Genomic DNA, 18,423 nt, shown 5'->3' on the forward strand with positions numbered 1-18,423 from the left:
TTTAGTGAACACATTAAACGCTTATTAAATCCAAGACAGGATTCGTGATTCATTCCCAGGGTACGGTATGTATGTCTGAAGTTGCCAAAATCAAGTGCAAGTAGGTCACGTTAAGTACGTCCCATCAGATTAGGTGTTACCGAGCGGGAGTTTTCACGCCGCGTTCCTGTGCTGTGTGACGGTGTGGGTTCCCGTCGGAAAGAGCGATGGCCTCGCGCTTTTAAATCAACGGCCCAACCCCTGTGTGTTCCTTGGCCCCGGTCCGTGAACGCAGCCCACTCAGACGCTGTTCAGCGAAAACGCTTTTTTAAAAAAAAATACCTGACTGAACAAGCAATCCTTTTTCTCATCTGAGATCACTGGCTGCAGGAATAGCTCCTGAAGATCTGCGCTTGATCTACAGCATGCAAAAATCCAGCGTTCAGATTGACAAGGACCTGTCTTCGAGCTGCATGCCCTCAAACTGAGGACGCATCAGAGTTTATCCAAAATTGCACATCGTCTTGAGCTTGCTGAAGACTGACCTTGTGGGTGCTGTTGTTCGGTTCTTAAGTGTCCCCCATACAGCCCCCCCCCCCCCCAAAAAAAAGTTAAATAAATATAATAATAAACAGGATTTAACATTGACTGTGAATTTCCCTGCTGAATTTGTTTCATCGATTGCATAATTGTTTTCCTTAGGGTTCACGCTGTCTTCTAATGAGACAGACATTCACTAATTCACTGAGCACTTGAGCAATTCAGAGAAATTGTCCCTTCACAAGTGAGTAATTAAACTAAAAGTATCTCACCCCTTGAAGACATCCCCGCCCCCCCACCCCCTACGGCTTCGCAACAAAGGGAGCAATTATGAAAGAAACCCTCATTATGCAAAACTGTACTGAAAGACATGACTTCATCCTCTTACTGTAAATACAGGCCATGGCAATATTGGTCAGGCTCTGCATTCAACATTGTCAGGCAATGCAGCATATGCACCCAACTCAATTACAAGGGAGAGAAAAGCACTGCAACTACTTTGGAAACAGCTAGGTGGTTATGTCTCAAGGTAACATATTACTGCCAAAAAGGTACAGACGTTTTTAAAGCACATTTTCAATATATATATACGTATATGTAAATCATTATGTGTTGTATAATGATGTAATTTGGTACCTTTACAATGTATTTGATACGGTGACATTTTGGGTACACAAAGAAATCAAAAGGGCTATTCTTGATTTTTAGTATCAAAGTGAAGATTCTAAAATATTTACCAGAAATGGAGGTTCTTAAAATGTGGTTTGTGGCAATTTACCAGAGACAACTAGTTTGTTGTAGCTGGCCTAAAATTAAACAGGCTAACAAAATATTTATTTGAATCTTGGAAGGACAGTTGATTGATAGTCTTAATGATCAAATTAATCTTATTTGACAAAATAACTCCCTGCTCTCATTACTCAAATAAAAGCATGCTCGCGCGCACTTACACACACGCACACACACGCACACACTAGCACACTCAAATTCAAACACACCAAACTGCTGTGAAATCTTTTTAATCTCTTGCCAATTTCTAAACTTGGCCGATGCGTGTTACCCACCACATGAATATTTTATTATTCTTGCGTCCCAGGGGTCTGGGGTTGTGATATCTGAGGTAGTGTGGTCTGTTTTTCTCAATCAGCAGGCCTGGATGAGTATAAACACAATCAAGTGTCAAAGAGCTCTTGCTGTCCTGGGCCAAGTGCTGTGGAGAGTACATTCTTTTGAAAGTGCCCAAGAGAGGATTGGGGAGCCATTTTCTGTTGTATTATACAATAGCACTCATTTAACCCCCCCAACCCCCCCCCACCCCCCACCCTCCTCCCACACCAACCCCCAATCACATGGATAGAACACAGGAAACCATCCTATTACTCTTTTTTTAATGTAACAATGAGCAACAGCAGAAGCGGTTTAATAAAGTCACAGTTTAAGCATTTCAAGTGGCTTACAAATGATCTGCAGATCTTTCAGCTTGAACATTGTCTCCAGTTTTCAGTTTTGCATTACGAAGAACTGACAGATCCAGCGACAGGGATTTATTGTGCCCAAGACAGTCGTATGAAAGATTTGTTCTATAACAAATTTAATGATCAGATAATTGGATGTTTAACATCCACAGTGGAAAAATAATGTGGTTGTTCTTCACTGAAAAGTATTTAAATTTTAGAATTATTTTGATATTAAACCGTTTTTCTTTTGCCTTGCTCACACATTCTCATTCATCAGAACTAAAGTTGGAATTTGTTAATATTTCAGTAGATGAATAATAATGCACAGCAGATTCACGAGGACAAAAGCTTATTTCCCTCCTCAGAGGTCCCCACTTTTTACATGGAAAAGTTGTGTGACTTACTGTAATTTGTTTCACGACTTACTTAATTGGACAAAAACAGCAGGTTACTATTCAAGCAGGAGCTCTAATTAGGTTTTTTTAAACTAAAAAAAAAAAAACCTATCTGTGACCCAAAAATCTAGTGGCAATGTTTCGGCTACATTTCGCACTGACCTACTACATTGTTTACAATGAATTCACACTGTACACAACAACTGGAGCGTGGTTTACCCTCGCTGAGGACGATTATAAAGCGACACGCGACGGGCTGGACTTCTGGCTTCAAAGTTGTCCAGGGCTCGGGCGCTACGTTGCGCTCATTCACGCGATATGCACAAAGCTGTGGGCTTACTGTAGCTCTCTGAGCTGTGCTCTAGATTGACGATACATTACATTACATTACATTGCAGGCACTTAGCAGACGCTCTTATCCAGAACGACTTACACAACCTTTTACGTAGCATTTACATTTACATCAATTTATACAGCTGGATAAATACTGACACAATGCAGGTTAAGTACCTTGCTCAAGGGTACAACGGCAGTGTCCTACCCTGGGAATCGATCTTGTGATCTTTGGGTTGCAAAGCCAGTTCCTTACCCATTATACTGCACTGATCTGACGTGTGCGAGATCAGAAGCTTAGCTGAAGTGATATTTTGCCATTGGTGTTTCCCCGCTAACCACAAATGCAAATGGTGAGGGATGAACAAATCTGAGGCACAACAAACCATCAGTGCATTTCTTATGAACAATGGCACAGTTTGAGTCTGTTTTATCCTGACTTTGAGGTCAGGATATTTTCCCTAGCCCCCAAAGTTTGCAACATCAGCTGATGTGTTTGTTCTCACTGTTGGGATAAGTCTGATGGTCCATAGCGACCTGGCCAAGGTGGCACTGGCTGTGACCGAGAGTCCCATGGGCTAACTGTATCTCTTATCTCCGTGGTTACTGAACGTGCATTCTCATCTGTAAATAGGATGAAATGTACTTCAGCAGATTATATTCGGCCAATGAAAGCCATTCGTCAAAGTGTGAGATGGGATTGGCGATGAGATGGGATTGGCTATCCTCTGCCAACCCTCAACTCTTCACACACACAGTACATAAAAAAGCTCCACCTGCAACAGAACTCAGAAAATGCGTAGTTCTACGTCATATAAATCTGTAATCCACATCTTGACACCGCAGGTTTTGTAGTAACATTCAAGTGCACGTTAAACCATAGTGAACAAAAATGGTACTCAGACCAAACTCGTCTGGTCCCTGTTTTCTACACACAAAATGTGTTAACTTTTAAGTTTGGCTATCTTTTATAATCCGTCCTCCACTTTCTCACGTCATCATCATCATCATAACCTTTATTTAATTCTCGGAGGTACAATTGAGGGCCAGACCTTAATTTTCAATGTAGCCGAGATTACAAAAACATTTAAGACACAATAAGTATAATAAAAGTCAACATGTAATAGCAAACACACTGTTAGCAGAGGGGTGTGAAGGGCTTTGTACAGTAATGACATGTGCCAATACTACATTTTGGCTTGATAATGAGAATAGAATCCACATAATGCTAATGTGGAACATTTCCCTGAAAACCAGATGGCAGATAAGTAGGAAACAGTTTGAATGTATTTATTTTTTAATGTCTACATTCGTTTCCCCTCCACATTTAGCTTGCGGTGATGTATCCAATGTGAATTCATCACGGACACGAACTGCCGTAAACGGTCAATTACGATATTTCTTTTCACAGAATATTGAGATTTTACAGTTATGAACACAGCTCTTTTTTTTGGCGGGGAAGCAAGCACAGAAAGATATTTTTAAAGGACTGTCCAAAAAAAAAAAAGTGCATTTCGTAAAAGCCATATGCTTTTCCAATACTTACTGTCCTTGTATGCGTCTTACTGTATGCTCATCATCTTGCACAAAAATTTTACATCTGTGAGGGTCTATTTTCAGCATCTGTGAACTATGCAGAACGTGACTGAGTGCCAAACACTGAAATGGGAGAAACATCTCTTGCGAAGTCCTTACTGAAGTAAATCAGCTACAGCTAAATCTCCGATTAAACGGAAATTTCTACATTGATGAATTGGAATCCAGTGGACTCGCACTTTACAGAAGTGCAAGGGGAGAAGTATGAAGATGTACGGAGCTGTACTGATACTGACCACTGGGCCGCATTGCTAGCATCGCTTCCTTAGCCAGCAGTGGGGATAAGGAGCTGTCCCTGTTCCTGCTGCTGGTCTGTTGATGTCCTCGGCAGGCTGTCAAAAGTTTCCCTTAACAACACCTAGCTATGGAAACATCAGAACTTATTTTGCTGTAAAATGTAACTATCCAAACTTCCATGAAATGAAGAATATAAAACAAAATCACAATAAAAAAATAAAAAAAATTTAAATAAAACATTTTTTTGCAGGTCACATTGCAACCAGTGTGTCCAACACTGTGGGACTGCTGGCTGTTTCACTGATGTACAATTTTAAAAGGTTCCTCACCTTTTAATGAATGTTTGCTGACTAAAAAATTATCTGTAGCACAGTGATAACCAACCCTGTTCCTGGAGCTCTATTGCCCTGTAGGTTTTCATTCCAACCCAAACAAAGCACAACTCATTCAACAGCTAGCGAGCTTTGTTGAGCTGCTAATCTGGAAAGTCAGGTGTGCCAAATTTCCTTTGAAATGAAAACCTACTGGAGGGTAGATCCCTAGGAACATGGTTGATTGGTTTTTTGACACAGACATACACAAAAAAAAGATTATTGTTGAGCTGCTTCTACTACTTCCTGCCCAGAATGTGCTGGCTATGGAGTTACTTTGCAGATTCTCCTTGTAAGAAGGTGCTCAATCAATCAATTTGTGTCACAGTGTTCCCCGATATTCACATATTTCCAACAATATTCACAATCTCAGCGAGTAAATATAAAAGCATTTGAATGCAACGGATGTATATAAAGTGCCTGTATGCATGTTGAACCATGCGTGATGGGGGTTGGAGACTGCTCTTGGAGAAACTATAGAGTCCATTAATCATGTACAATCCAATCTGCCATTAGAAGACTTGCAGTTGGCAAGGGAGCTACAGTGCTTATCTTTTCATCTCATATACATCCGCTTTTTTTGGCAAATACAGAGCAGAGGGAACTTTAAGGAAACAATGGTGTACAGTTATATACCTATGTCAATACTAGTGTACCCAGATTATTTATGTTAAACTTTATCACAAGTTTCCCCCTACAATTAACACGTATTTGTTGCTATTTCTTCCTTAATTCCTTTAAATTCATTTATTTCATTGCCATTTAAAAGTACAATCAAAAGATAAGATGCTATTTTCAAAGATATGTGACATACTTTATCAGCTGAAATCTCATAAAAAGCTACTAATTGGCACATAGAAATACACTGAGGCCATATAGTTTAGCATGTCAACTGATGTAACTTTTTACACAAGCTAACAACAGGTGGCGTGGTTCAGTAAGAAATGTACAAAATGACATGCAGAATAGTAAAAGTACGCCAAGAGGAAACAAAAATCTGAAGGTAAAGATACCCTGTAATCAGAGACCCTGTTGTTAATTTTCAATACTGTAGACCTTACTTATATGGCCTGCCAGTCCTGGAATCTTACGAAGCTTAATTGTAGTCTGCCCATCTTAAAATCTTGTGAATCTTACTCGTATGGTCTGCCAGCCCTGGAATCTTGTGAATATAACTTTGATACAGTCACTGGATGCATTACCAGTGAGAAGCTGGAGTTTGTGCCATGCATGATTCCTGCTTTTCAGTTATTTCAGTGCAGTTCTTGCTGAATGCTACTGTGCGTTGCGTAATAGTTAATGCTCTGATGCATCAACGGAAGATACAAAAGTTAGATATGAGCTGGTGGAAACCTTTTTTTTTACTATTGTTAAAAACCCTTTTATTTATGTGACTTCTCTTGATTTTATGTATCCTTATTTAATTGTTTATGTACCCTTATTTCTATTTAATTATTTGATTTTGTTTTGTTTTATTTTATTGTTGTAACCATCATGAGAATGTACGTTATCCAATCAAACGGTCGCTGTCAAAATTCAAAGAACATGATTCTGAGAACAGATTGGAAATGTGGCACTTGCAGAATGTTTAAAAAAAACTGGATGTGGTGCTAGCATGTCATGCTGACATGTGCGTGAAATTTTATTTAAGGTGAACGCTGAGCAAGTTGTTTCCACACAAGAACAGATCCAAGGGAAAAGTAGAACTCAGGAACACTGTTGGACAAAATGCAATGATTGTTATTTTGCTGATTAAAAAAAAAAAAAAAAAAAAAATCCTTGAGTGGCCTTTATTAATGCCAGGAGGTTATTTCAGGTCTTCGTTTGCAGTTGTTTAGCTGTTTAATCATAACTGCATCCATGACCCTGACACAACAGAGAATCAAGGGTAAGGAATGAGTTGATCTCAACTAATGTGGCTCGCTGGTCAGCTCTGGTTGATATGGTACATGTTTATGAGGATGTACAGAGCTGGAAAAAAACATTGAAATGAAAACATTTTCTAAAAATTTGAAAGAGGCGCGTGTGCGTGTGTATTGTACGCTGGGCAGAAAGAAAGTCATCAAGGCTGCAGCCTATTTTCGCTCCCAAGGACAATGTGTTTCAGTACGGGGTGGGCAGTCGGTGACCCAGAATCAGTTCCCATCAAGGACAGATTTTCTCTCACAACTGACTTCACAGCATGGATGAAAGAAAAAAGTAAACAGTGTACTCAAAATGCAATTACGTTGTTTTTTCTTCTTCTTCTTCTTTAGTCATCAAAATATAATGAAACATCAAACACCTGCGAATGCACATGGTCCCTTTTTTGCTGAGAATGAGGTCTTGTGGAACAGCAGAACCTGGAAATGGAAGCGTTCCATTTTTGCCTGTTTGGAATGCCCTCATACACCTGTCGCAAAGCTTATGAGGGCCCTTTTCTGTTCACATTTTGTTTACTATTTTGTGTTTATTATTATTATTCACTTATTTTACCCTTACATTATTTTATGTTCCAATACACTCACACATTTATATAATAATAATAATTATTGCTATTTCAAGTGAAATTGAAAATAATTACATTAATGAGCAATACCAAGACATAAGGGTGTATAAGTTCACTGTCCAGCTAAACAGAAACAAAGATACAGTAGTTCAGAAAAAGATAAATAGTTGTACTGGGAAGCTCACAGGCTGCTTTGCTTTTTCCATCAGAGACTGTAAGGAATTACCATTAAAATGTGACTTTATGATTTCTGGTCATAAACAGAAAGGAGCAGTTTTCTGTACATCCACAGCAGGAGCACTGCCTTTCAAATGAACCTCACCCTCAAATGTGACCACAGTATAACTTTTTAACAAACATTTCAAGTAAATTAAATTAACTGCAACACCTTAATGTAAGGACTTTTCTTTAATTTGTCCGTTTGTCTGCAGAAGGGTTCTCTTTGAATATTTACAATGATAAATATTCTCTGAATGGGGCAGGCTGCATTAATTTAAAATCTCAATGGCGAGAACTCGCCAAACATATGTGCCCATAAACAACCAACAGTCAATGAATCAATCAGCATATCCAGTTCTAAACTGGGGAAAAAGTGAACTGAAGGAACGCGATGTCATTCATGAATGAATCAGAGAACAAACTGAAAGAACTGAGAAAGCTGGTCGAGTTTGAGAGTGAATCATATGTTTGAACTGAAAGAACTGGTTGAGTTTGAGAGTGAATCATATGTTTGAACTGAAAGAATTTGTAAACAAAAGGTTGCTTAGTTGTATTCTTCTTCTTGTCATTTCAATGCGTCACTGCAGAACTTTTGTTTTAGACTACAATGTGCAGACATTCTTTTATCTTTTCATGTATGAAAACTAAACTGTGTTTGCACACTGTTGGGCTGGATGCAAATATGGGGATGCCCCCACATATATGTATTAATGTTTCAATCCATCTAGCATATTTTAATACAGATTGTGTATAGTTATAATTATTTACTGGCATTTTAATGGTTATTTATATTGCCTCAACTTGCCTGATACTGTCAAATATGTTCTTTTTATTAAAAATGATACAGAAATACAATGCTTGCATACAGTAATTGCATAATATAATATTAATAAAACATTATCAATGTTGTTAATGATGCAGGGTATTTAAAAAAACCCAAGTTAAACTCACGTTTTTCCAGGGGATTTAAGTAAACAAACCTGTCTGAACAATGTCAGGTATTAGCAAATTAATCAGCAAACATAAATAAAAATGGCTAATTTTGTTTATTTTAACATATAAATGTGCTTAAACAGATCATAACCGAGTTAAAGGGAGTGTTATAATCAGTCATCTGGCAGCGCAGGCTTTGCCGCCATGCCGAATCATGGAATGAATCGGCTCTGAGAGATAGCAGGCTGCACACGGGTCCTTTGAGCTGTTTGTGAATGGAAGAGTAACCATAGGGACAACTGAACGAATCGGTGAATGAATCATTGCAGTGAACCGAATCAAATGACTGTAGTCACACAAGGGAACAGAAATCCCTACCATTACCTGTTTTATCCATTACGTTACATTTATTTAGCAGGCTATCTGGATTCCTCAGCTTAGTTTGGTCCCCCTAAAATGGGATATATGTGTAAAAATAACAGTACGCCTGCATGGATCGCCTGATGTGAATGAGTACCCTCTCATTAAAATTAACAGTCTGAACTTTTACCTCATATTCATTTTTTATTTCAAATCCAATGGGCTGGAGTACAGAGCAAAAAAAAAATTCTGTCACTGTGTAAATACAGACTGCAGTGTCTGAATGAATGATACAGTAGTCCTTATTATTTAAAATTATACATTCTTTTCTTCACAGTTATTGTTCTTATTCGGCTTGTTTATCGTTGAAGTATCGGCACACAGAACTGAGACTGACAAGACTTTGCTTTTTAAATTTTAGTTGCCGATGTCATTTTTTGTCTTGTCTTCCAAACAACAGGTTTTTGGTTGATTATGTTGCCGTGTGAGTACGTTTTCCCATGGCCTGCAATGAGCTTGAAAATGTAAATCACAAAAAGGACAAAGTGCACTTGACATCACGGCTTCAGGGTCAAACGTATTCAGATTGGGAAGCTGACTTTGGTGCCGCTGGAAGAGATCATCCTGTCCTGGGTAATACAGGCGCTCTGTGTCCTTTGTGCCTTTGTGTTGAGCGCCCCTGTTCTGCGGTTTCTGTGCTGCGTGTGTGTTCAGTACGGCTCGGCTCTGCTCTGCTCTCTGGTCCCCTCACCGAAGCAGACCACGGAGGCCTCGCTATCGCCCTCTTCAGATCAAAAACGGGGGGAGAAGCGTGGAAAATAATTCTACTGTCCACAAAAGCCGTCAGATCGTTGTCCTTATTATTTTAAGGGAAAGTGTGATCCTCACAAAGTCAAAATTAGACGTTGGCGCCGGTCTGGACGTTGGCTCTGGACGACTCATGTGCATTACTCTCTGCTCTCCTTCTCCGCGGACCACCAGAATCAAACGTTGTGAAATCACCTGCTAATCACAATCCCAAATGCCCTCTGTCAAGTGAAAAGCCATCCGTGCCAGGGTTAGTAATTTGCAATTAGTGTGAGGGCCAGAGGCTTGTTATGATGTCAGCCTAAGTTTCGTGACCGACTGAGCACAGACGTTACCTCTCAATTAATTTGGATGCAAGGGCAGGGAACATCCTGTTTTAGGACCCTGCCGTGATGGAATATGTGCAGAGGGAAAGCAGAACAGAGAAGTCTGTTTCAAAATGGGTCATCCCCGCCTGTATACTTGAAGCCCACAGCAAATATTTTAACGTTTAGAAGTTTCTAAGAATATAAAACAGGACGGCATATATAACCGTCTCGCGCAACCTGGGTATCCTCAAGTATATCATGAAGGAAAGACAGGCCCTTATCTGCGTTTACATGTGAATATCCATCCGTCAAAGGGAGAAAGCAAGGCGAACCTGTGAAAAGTGAGTAGAAAAATGCTGAAGTAGGCCACAGAGAGAACTCACCCACATGTACTTTCACACTTGGCTTTCTTCTCACGAAGCTACTCATGCAGCTCATGTGAAGTCGGAGGGGAAAGACTTGTAAAAATTTGTTTGGTTATATTTTGGGGACGGGTGCTGCATTTAATTGAATTTAAGCGCCAAGCATACCTTATACATTTTATAAGGAATTGCAGTATAAAACTTCTCTAGAATTAAAGCAGTGAAAACACTGAAATGCGAAAAACTAAAATAGAATTAAATGGCTTCACGTGCACTTGTTTTGCTCTTATTATCAAAAGCTAAATTGCATATTTTCATTGATTGGTTGTCTGCAAGATCCTTGTTTGGGCAATGAAAGCAAATCCCTGCTGTACAGCTTGCTGGAAGTACTGAAATTGAGCATGCAAGCTGGCTCTTGCTGGAAGTGCCAGCAGATCATCACATTAATACGTGCCGGGCTACCTAGGTATGCAGCAATGTGACTGATTGTTTGGTTTAGCTGAAGGACATTCTGATAATTGATATTGGAACGTTACTGGGTGGTTGATGCAATGATGGATGTCGCTCAGTGCCAATCTGGCACTTCCCTCCTGTGGTTTCCAACAATGCATTTGCACTGCTGGGCACAAGTATCTGAGAGGCAAAACAGACATGAAGGGGAAATGCACAAATACTACAGTACATGTGCTCCAGGACAGGAGAAAGGAGAAGGAGGAAAAATGCCTTGAGCAGCAGTGAAACTTTGGCCATTGGGCACAGATTAGATCTCCTTTAGAGTAGTCCCTCCCCTCTCCAGCAACATGCTCTATATATACACGGTGAGCAGTGAGCCTGTTCGATTGACACTCTGTGCATGTGTGTGTGAATGCGAGGCACACCGTTGTTTGTGAGTCAGATTACCCCCTTCAAAGAAACAGAGAAACAGTAAGTTGGAGAAAGGAGAAAAAAAAAGTGTATGAGAGAGAGAAAGAAAGAAAGAAAGAGTGAGAGAGAGAGAGAGAGAGAGAGGGAGGGAGAGGGAGAGAGAAAGAAAGAGAGAGAGAGAGAGAGAAAGAGAGAGAGAACTGCAGTTATGATTCCAAATGCCATTGAAGAAGACTGTGCGCTGTCCTTTTGGATTTACGTGGGTGTGATGTCTGTGTTTGTTGGAGGGGCCATGAAGAAGATCCTGGCGTCCCACATGAGCGCAGCCCCGACCCTGGTGGCCTGGCTGGGGGCGACGCTGCTGGTGGAGAGGCTGTGCTCCCTCTGGCCCCCCGCCATCCTGGCGCTGGCCGTCCTGTGCGCGGTGTGCTGCGTGCTGTCGGTCAGAGGTGGCCCCGCGCGCACCCTCCCCGCCGACGGCAAGGCGGTCTTCATCACAGGTAGGAGAGCGGCTCTTTCTGATTTACGGCTCGTCCGCGCTGTTGCACAACTCTCCTCTCTCTAGCCTGTCTGTTCTGGTAAACATCTTTTGGGGTTTCTGGACGGCGTGTGCAACCAGGACAACGTGAGACCTAGAAATGTTTGAAATGCTGAGCATGCAACACACACACACACACACACATACACACACATACACACACATACAAGCACACATATACACACACTCAGAGTGCATGATGGCATTCCCCCTGAAAACAGTGTAAGGGGCACATATACAATAAATCTGCCCATTTCTGTGCAGATTTATTCCAAAAAATAATACCTATTGTATTATTATTATTATTATTATTTATTGCAGTGATGTGCATTGCTGTTATGCACATTTTTTCCCTTTCAATAATGATGGAACTGTATTTAATATTTTGTACAAAGCTATTGTATCGTATTGTACAGTGCACAGTCAGACTGCAATAATAGATGTACTTTACTGCAATGTTTATCACTGATACCGTTAAGTGCAAATAAAGCCTTCTGGGAGTGCTAAAAGTCTATATTGATCTCCTTTGTAATCTCATTATGGGCTTGTGAAACAGTTTAATTTCCAGCATTAGCACATAATAACTCCCTCTGCTTTAATGCATTTGCCAATTGCCCCTTTTCCCCCTATCCTTCCCATGGCTGGCCAACGCTAGTAATATTTATTTATTTTTTTAAATTTTAATTAGCCATATCATAGTTATAGAGGTTATTAGCTTTTCACTTTCCACTGAAAATGCAAGTAAATATTTAATCAAATATGCCCCATGCATATCTGAAACTAATTTTGACTGACATAAATTGTGCATGTTTGGGTGCATTTCCCCAGACATGTTCAAGGATAACTACCAGTGTACCCTTCTGTAGGAATGTTCTGAGTTGCATGAACTTGAACTCGACAATGTTTTACTTTGTGTGTGTCTCTCTGCCTCCCCCCCACCCCCCACCCCCCTCCCCCCTCCAAAAAGCCATACTTCGCAATAATAATTAGCAATGCATTCTGTTGTGATTTTTCTTGAAGCAGGACTGGAAATTGTGATCAAGTGCCAGGAATAGTCAATATGCATTCTATTTCATAATGTGATGGAAGAGAATCACTTTCAGGAAAGAAAACCTGAAGTTTTTTTGAAGATAGCAATCATCAAAGTGTTATAGAAATCATCAAAATGCAAAACAAAAAATGTGTCTGCACACAAGAAGGCATATACATTAGATCTTGATATAGATAAACAATGAATGATATATGGAAATCAGTAGGAACACATAGCATCTGGTCACAGCATTTGGTACGGTATGTTGGTAATTAATGGAATTGGCAATTCACAGTTTTATAGAATTCTTGTACAATTTATGGGCAGTTCCCGTTAATCTTGAGCTGTATTACATAATTGACTTTACCAAATCTCTTAATTGTATGTAAACAAAATAATGAGCTTGTTAAACATGTCCTGTAGACCACCTAGATAATACCCTTATGCATTTGAAAATGCTAGCCTCCTGCTTCATGTATGCAGTTGTAATCAGCTCGTATATGTGATTATGTAAAGTTCATGTTTAAGGGATTTTGTCCTGATCCACAGAAGATGTTGTGGTTTCATCACAAATGTTATTCAGCCATAAGTGGAACATGCTATGTGAAATCTGAAAATCAGCAAGCTGAAAATGTTTTACTCGATGCATGTGTACATTTTAAATGTGTATATTTCCATCAAGCTTTGTGAGTTGCTCTGGACAGTAAAGGCTGTGGGAGAAGCCTGAAAAATTATCTGTGCAATTCGACACATAGTGACCCCACATTGTGATGACTAAATCGAAAAAAAGTTATTTCAGAGGAAATCCGCTTATTATAATCTTTTAAACCTCTCAGAATATGACCCAAGTTTGTGAGGAATTTTTCTTGTAGATTTGTGACTAAAACTTCACGGATTCACGTGTAACTACATTCCAGCAGATACAACTGAAATGGTAATAGAAATGTGCATTTTCAGAAATTACACAGAAAGAGAAGTGTTATCAGAGGTCATGCCATCTGTATCTACTTCTATTTTTTATCTAGTTTACTACTAAGCTTTGTTGTTGCTAAATTATTGTTACCTCTGTAGCTCTGTTGCCCATAGACCTAAGGTGTCTGCAACATTAGCAACTTCCCACACTAAGAAAAAAATGGTTTTCATTTGTCAGACTTACTGACAAATCATTATACATTATCTGTGAGAACAATGAAGAGTAATGTTGACTTGGTTATATGTTATCTTAGTGGCCTAATTCTAGCTTGAACAGGTGTTTGCTTGAACAAAACCAGTGAAAAGATTATAACCTACTTTACTATTTTCTGTATATTTCAGTTAAATGCTGTTAAAAAACGGGTATTAGTAATATATAAAACCATCCATAAAATTTCAGGGTCACAACTTCTTTTAGAGGGCTCATACTCCAAGAAAACACTTAATACTGTGCATACCACATATTAAATGACCATATTATTAAATGACTAAATTACTAAACTAACATTAATTTACACAAAACAGGGAAGTTTCATCAGGGAAACTGGTATTTCCACTCAGTGGTTGTAGGTTTGATGTGGAGACAGAATTTTATAGACACAGTTTGAATTTATATCTCATTCCGTTTCCCTTTAAAATAACAATTGTCCCAAAAAAAGAGCTGCTTGCTTGTGTCCCCAGGAAACACCGTATAGCTGGCTCCATTGTAATGCAAAAAAAGGTAATGGGCAGTGAAATGCATGACTAAATTCCCCGTACAGTTGAATAATTAAAAAGCCCTCTGGCTTCACCTGTTCCCTTGGCACCCACCCCTATTGGTGGACGTGAAACAGTGTGAACCCGTGCAAGGTCTTACAACAGCAGATTAAATATAAGGTGGAGAAAATTGCTCTCAGACATGGTCTAACATGGTCTAAGGCCGAACACGCCGCAGGCCATGTATTGGCCTGGGAGACTTAAATGGATGTTTCGAATTTTCACATACGCCTCCTCATTGAGAAGATGAAAGATAGCAAGGTGTGCCATTCTCAAATGCAGACTACTAACGCGAACACACTGCTGGTCCTAGGTACACGGCGTCACAAAGCGAAAGAATTCTGCGGTTTCCGCTAGGCGGCTGGAGTTGCTCTGAGCAGTCCTGCTGTCATGTTTGTCACAATTAACCAGACAGTAGGCCCTCATGTGACCGCATATGGACAGTGCACAAAAGGTTTGGTTTCCCAAAAGTGGAAGAAATAAGTTCTGACCGACTTTTTGTCGACTGATTTTCTCAGTCGCTTTTTTGCAAAGCTGTACTAAATGACTCTATGACTCAACCTGGAAAATTAAAAAAGTTGGGGAAAAAAAAAAAATTTAAACCTCTTATAAAGCCATTAATAAGACAATAGAATAGCTGGAATTCTTTGAAGGATGAAGGTTAAAGTCACAGGACTGCCTGCATTTGCAACTTTGGCAGGTCAAAATGGATCCTACTGCTTGGTCCAATTTTAAGTATGTGTGACTGTTTCACGTCTGAGAGACACAAAATAAACTGTTGAGGACAGAACCACATAAAAAAAGGAAGGGATGACGGTATCATAAGGTTGTCATAGCAACAACGTCTGGGAGAGCTGTCACTTAACTATTGTGTTTATAGAATGTTCCTTTCTATAGGTAAAGCATATAGTTACAGGTATTATCCCTAAGGGAATATACATTTACCTTTTTTATAGATATTACTATTTCAATATAAAAGCAGATGGAATGTCATCCGAAAAACATTCAACTACCTTTGGTTGTTAATATGCAGCTAGCTACATGGTTTGCTTGAAATGAAAGCAACTCATTGCTATTTAATATATTAGCATTATGTCTCATTTCAACTGCCTAAAACTTCTAAATATAGAAGCTGGAGATCCACACCCAAACCTTTAAACGAGGCGAACAGTAGCTGGAGAAAACTCATAAATCTAGTCGCACACTCTACATGCTCCCATAATTTATTCACAGTGTAGTTTAAAAACCAACGTATTGGCACAGAGTGCCTTGGTTACAGTTAGGGTGACCCTGACAAAGGTGCTGTGTGCCAAAATGTTAGTTTTTGTAACTACATCATGAATAAATTATATGCACATGAAGAGTGTGCGACTTCCTTATTTTGGATTTAAGTGGCTAAAACTCACCATTGTTTGGCAGTCAAATAGAAAATATATTATGTAAATTACTCATATTCAAATCAGAAGACCTCCCCATTTCCAAATAAAATCTTACAGTTTCTGTGTAACTGTGTCACATATGCCAAGGATTGTTTTATCCTACCAGTGTGAAATGCAAAGTACACAACTCTATTCCAAAAAACTTCAAAATGTAATGCCAACCACCAGATCCCAACCAATTTGAAAATGCTGCTTTCACAAAATTAACCCACAATGTAATGTTTGCTATATAAATTACAAAGATTAAATTTGCTGCATCAGAATAAATAGCTGCCATTGGCTGCTGTTTCCTGTTTCACGTTACCTTCCATTTTTGACCAGTAATTTCTCAGCTCTCATGCACCCTGAGGGTACCTCAGAATGAGACATAAGATGGCCTCCAGTGTGCAGCATTCTGGGCCTTTCTCTCCGTCATCTAGCTCTTAAGCATGAACGTGCTGACTTTGTGTCCCATAACCATCATCTGTTAAAGAACAGTACAACATGTACGGAAACACTAACTTTCACGCCAGTGGGACATTTTTGTAGGGTTGTAAACGTATGCGCTCATGTTACAGTTTATAATTTGCCGTTACGATCTAAACTTTTATTCTCGATATCTCGTTACAAATCCTATTTTCACACTGACATAGATTGAGTTGTATGATTCTGTTACATACTTTAAGTTAATCAAATAAAATGGCCACAGGTGAATGGGTTTGGGTTTTGGATATTGTCATGGCAAGTTATTCACTGCCAAAGTTTTTCGTATTACTTCTGTTCTTCTTTACTTTATGTGACCAATGTCCCATTACATTTGTTAAAAATGGAAACACACAAAAACATGCTGGCAAGTTTTTTTTTTTCTGCTGATAGCGCTGATAATTACAATTGTTTAGACACAGGTGATACAAAACAGGTGCAGTGGCTGTATTTCTGGAACTTCAGGAGGGGCAGTCCAAACGCATCACTTATAATGATTCCTAAAGCTATCATTTATGAAGGAATCAGATCAAACCCCCTATCATTTTTTTCCTTTTTTTAAATTCCCGTAGGTAGCACACAGTTGTTTCCCGTTATCGTACCGTGTTACTGGAATAGAGTGCAGGTCTGGATGCCAACGCGTCAACTAGCCTTGCCTTTTAAAAAAAAAAGAAACAAAAAAGTGCATATTAAAGGCGTGTTTTCATAATCACTCAACAGGGGAGAGTAAACAAACTTTGGTTTCTTGGCGATCAGAGGACTTATCGCATAACTTTGTTTTCGAGACGTGCATTCGTTGCCACCTGAAGAAACTGGCACGAGCTTGCAGATCTCTGTCCGACAGGCCCTCGCTCCCTGCTCTCTCCCAACACACAGAGCGGTCCCAGGTGGTTCCCATTCCTCAAAGTATTGCATTGTTTGAATGAAATGTGCTGGGGGTATATTTGTACTCCATAGTCTATTTCTGTGGTGATGCTGGCACACTTCCCATGCAGCAGAATTAAATTGTGCAAGTTCTGCACCAGGATTGATTACAGAACATCTGGAAATGTGTAGTGGACAGGAAGACAAATTCATGGGATCTTAAGACATTTACAAATACATCCGCAGGTCGAAATATACCTGTCACCCACCCTGATGTACAGACAAGAATGATAAATGGCAGTTCAGATGCTGAATATAAATTACTGTTCTTTTTGAATCGGTATAGACGTTGTTGAATAAATGAAAATATATTCATGCACGCTCTCTTAAATCTGATTTAAGTTTGTAAGAAGATTTAAAATTTCTTTCACCACCTTGGAACCTTTCCTAGTTCAGATTACAGACCCTTCAAGTTTAAAGGTTCTACAGTTCCACATTCAAAGTGCAATATACTGTTTTCACAGTCAGCATCGACAATGCCTCAGAGACAAAATACACCCTCTCTCCCATCAGTCCTGTTTAGACTACTGGAAATCAGTTCAGCCTTCATGGAAAAATGATGCCATTTGTATCCTTCAATTTTATAAATGGCAAGAAAGGCCAAATGAAAAGGGATTAGATATTCTGTAGACAATAATATTGTTGGAAAAGGGTTAGTAACATCTCTGCCATGTTCATGGAAGTGTTTGTGAATCCCCTTCTGCATGGTTGGAGTCACTTAAGGTCACAGCAGTAGAATTAAGGAGCTGTCTCTAAATTGCTGACAAATTAGAGTTATTTTCCATATTAATAATTCAGTTTTAATCAATGAAATGAGCGATTAGTCATAATATTTGCTCCCATTGGGGGAAATTCAATCATTCACAGATGTCACTGTGCATGAAACAAATCCAGGTGACTCCTGTGCTTTCAGGGAAACTCGAGCCATCTAGGATGTTGTCATTTAAGGGGTGTTCCATATTAAAGAAGGAGCGTTGCATGTAAAGGCCACGGTTCCCGGGGGATTTGGTCCAGGAACTTAACCCCTGCCTCCACGCCGAAAATCATGTGTGC

The 18,423-nt window shown here is 39.5% G+C and overlaps 1 protein-coding gene across 6 annotated transcripts in view; it reads left to right on the plus strand.

The window, feature by feature from the left end:
• LOC135242776 (11-beta-hydroxysteroid dehydrogenase type 2-like) overlaps window positions 1-18,423 on the plus strand; it is a 57,290-nt gene that overhangs the window by 26,320 nt on the left and 12,547 nt on the right. For 2 of the 6 annotated variants that reach the window (XM_064314056.1, XM_064314057.1), the window contains one exon: window positions 11,537-11,749. In XM_064314056.1, the coding sequence (XP_064170126.1) occupies window positions 11,542-11,749 (208 nt within the window). In that variant the 5' untranslated portion in view covers window positions 11,537-11,541. Of the gene's footprint in view, window positions 1-11,213; window positions 11,750-18,423 lie in introns of those variants that run through there. The other 4 variants (XM_064314054.1, XM_064314055.1, XM_064314051.1 and 1 more) reach the window with 4 other exon arrangements.

The sequence above is a fragment of the Anguilla rostrata genome, chromosome 16, assembly GCF_018555375.3.
Source record: "Anguilla rostrata isolate EN2019 chromosome 16, ASM1855537v3, whole genome shotgun sequence".
NCBI classification, from domain to species: Eukaryota; Metazoa; Chordata; class Actinopteri; order Anguilliformes; family Anguillidae; genus Anguilla; species Anguilla rostrata.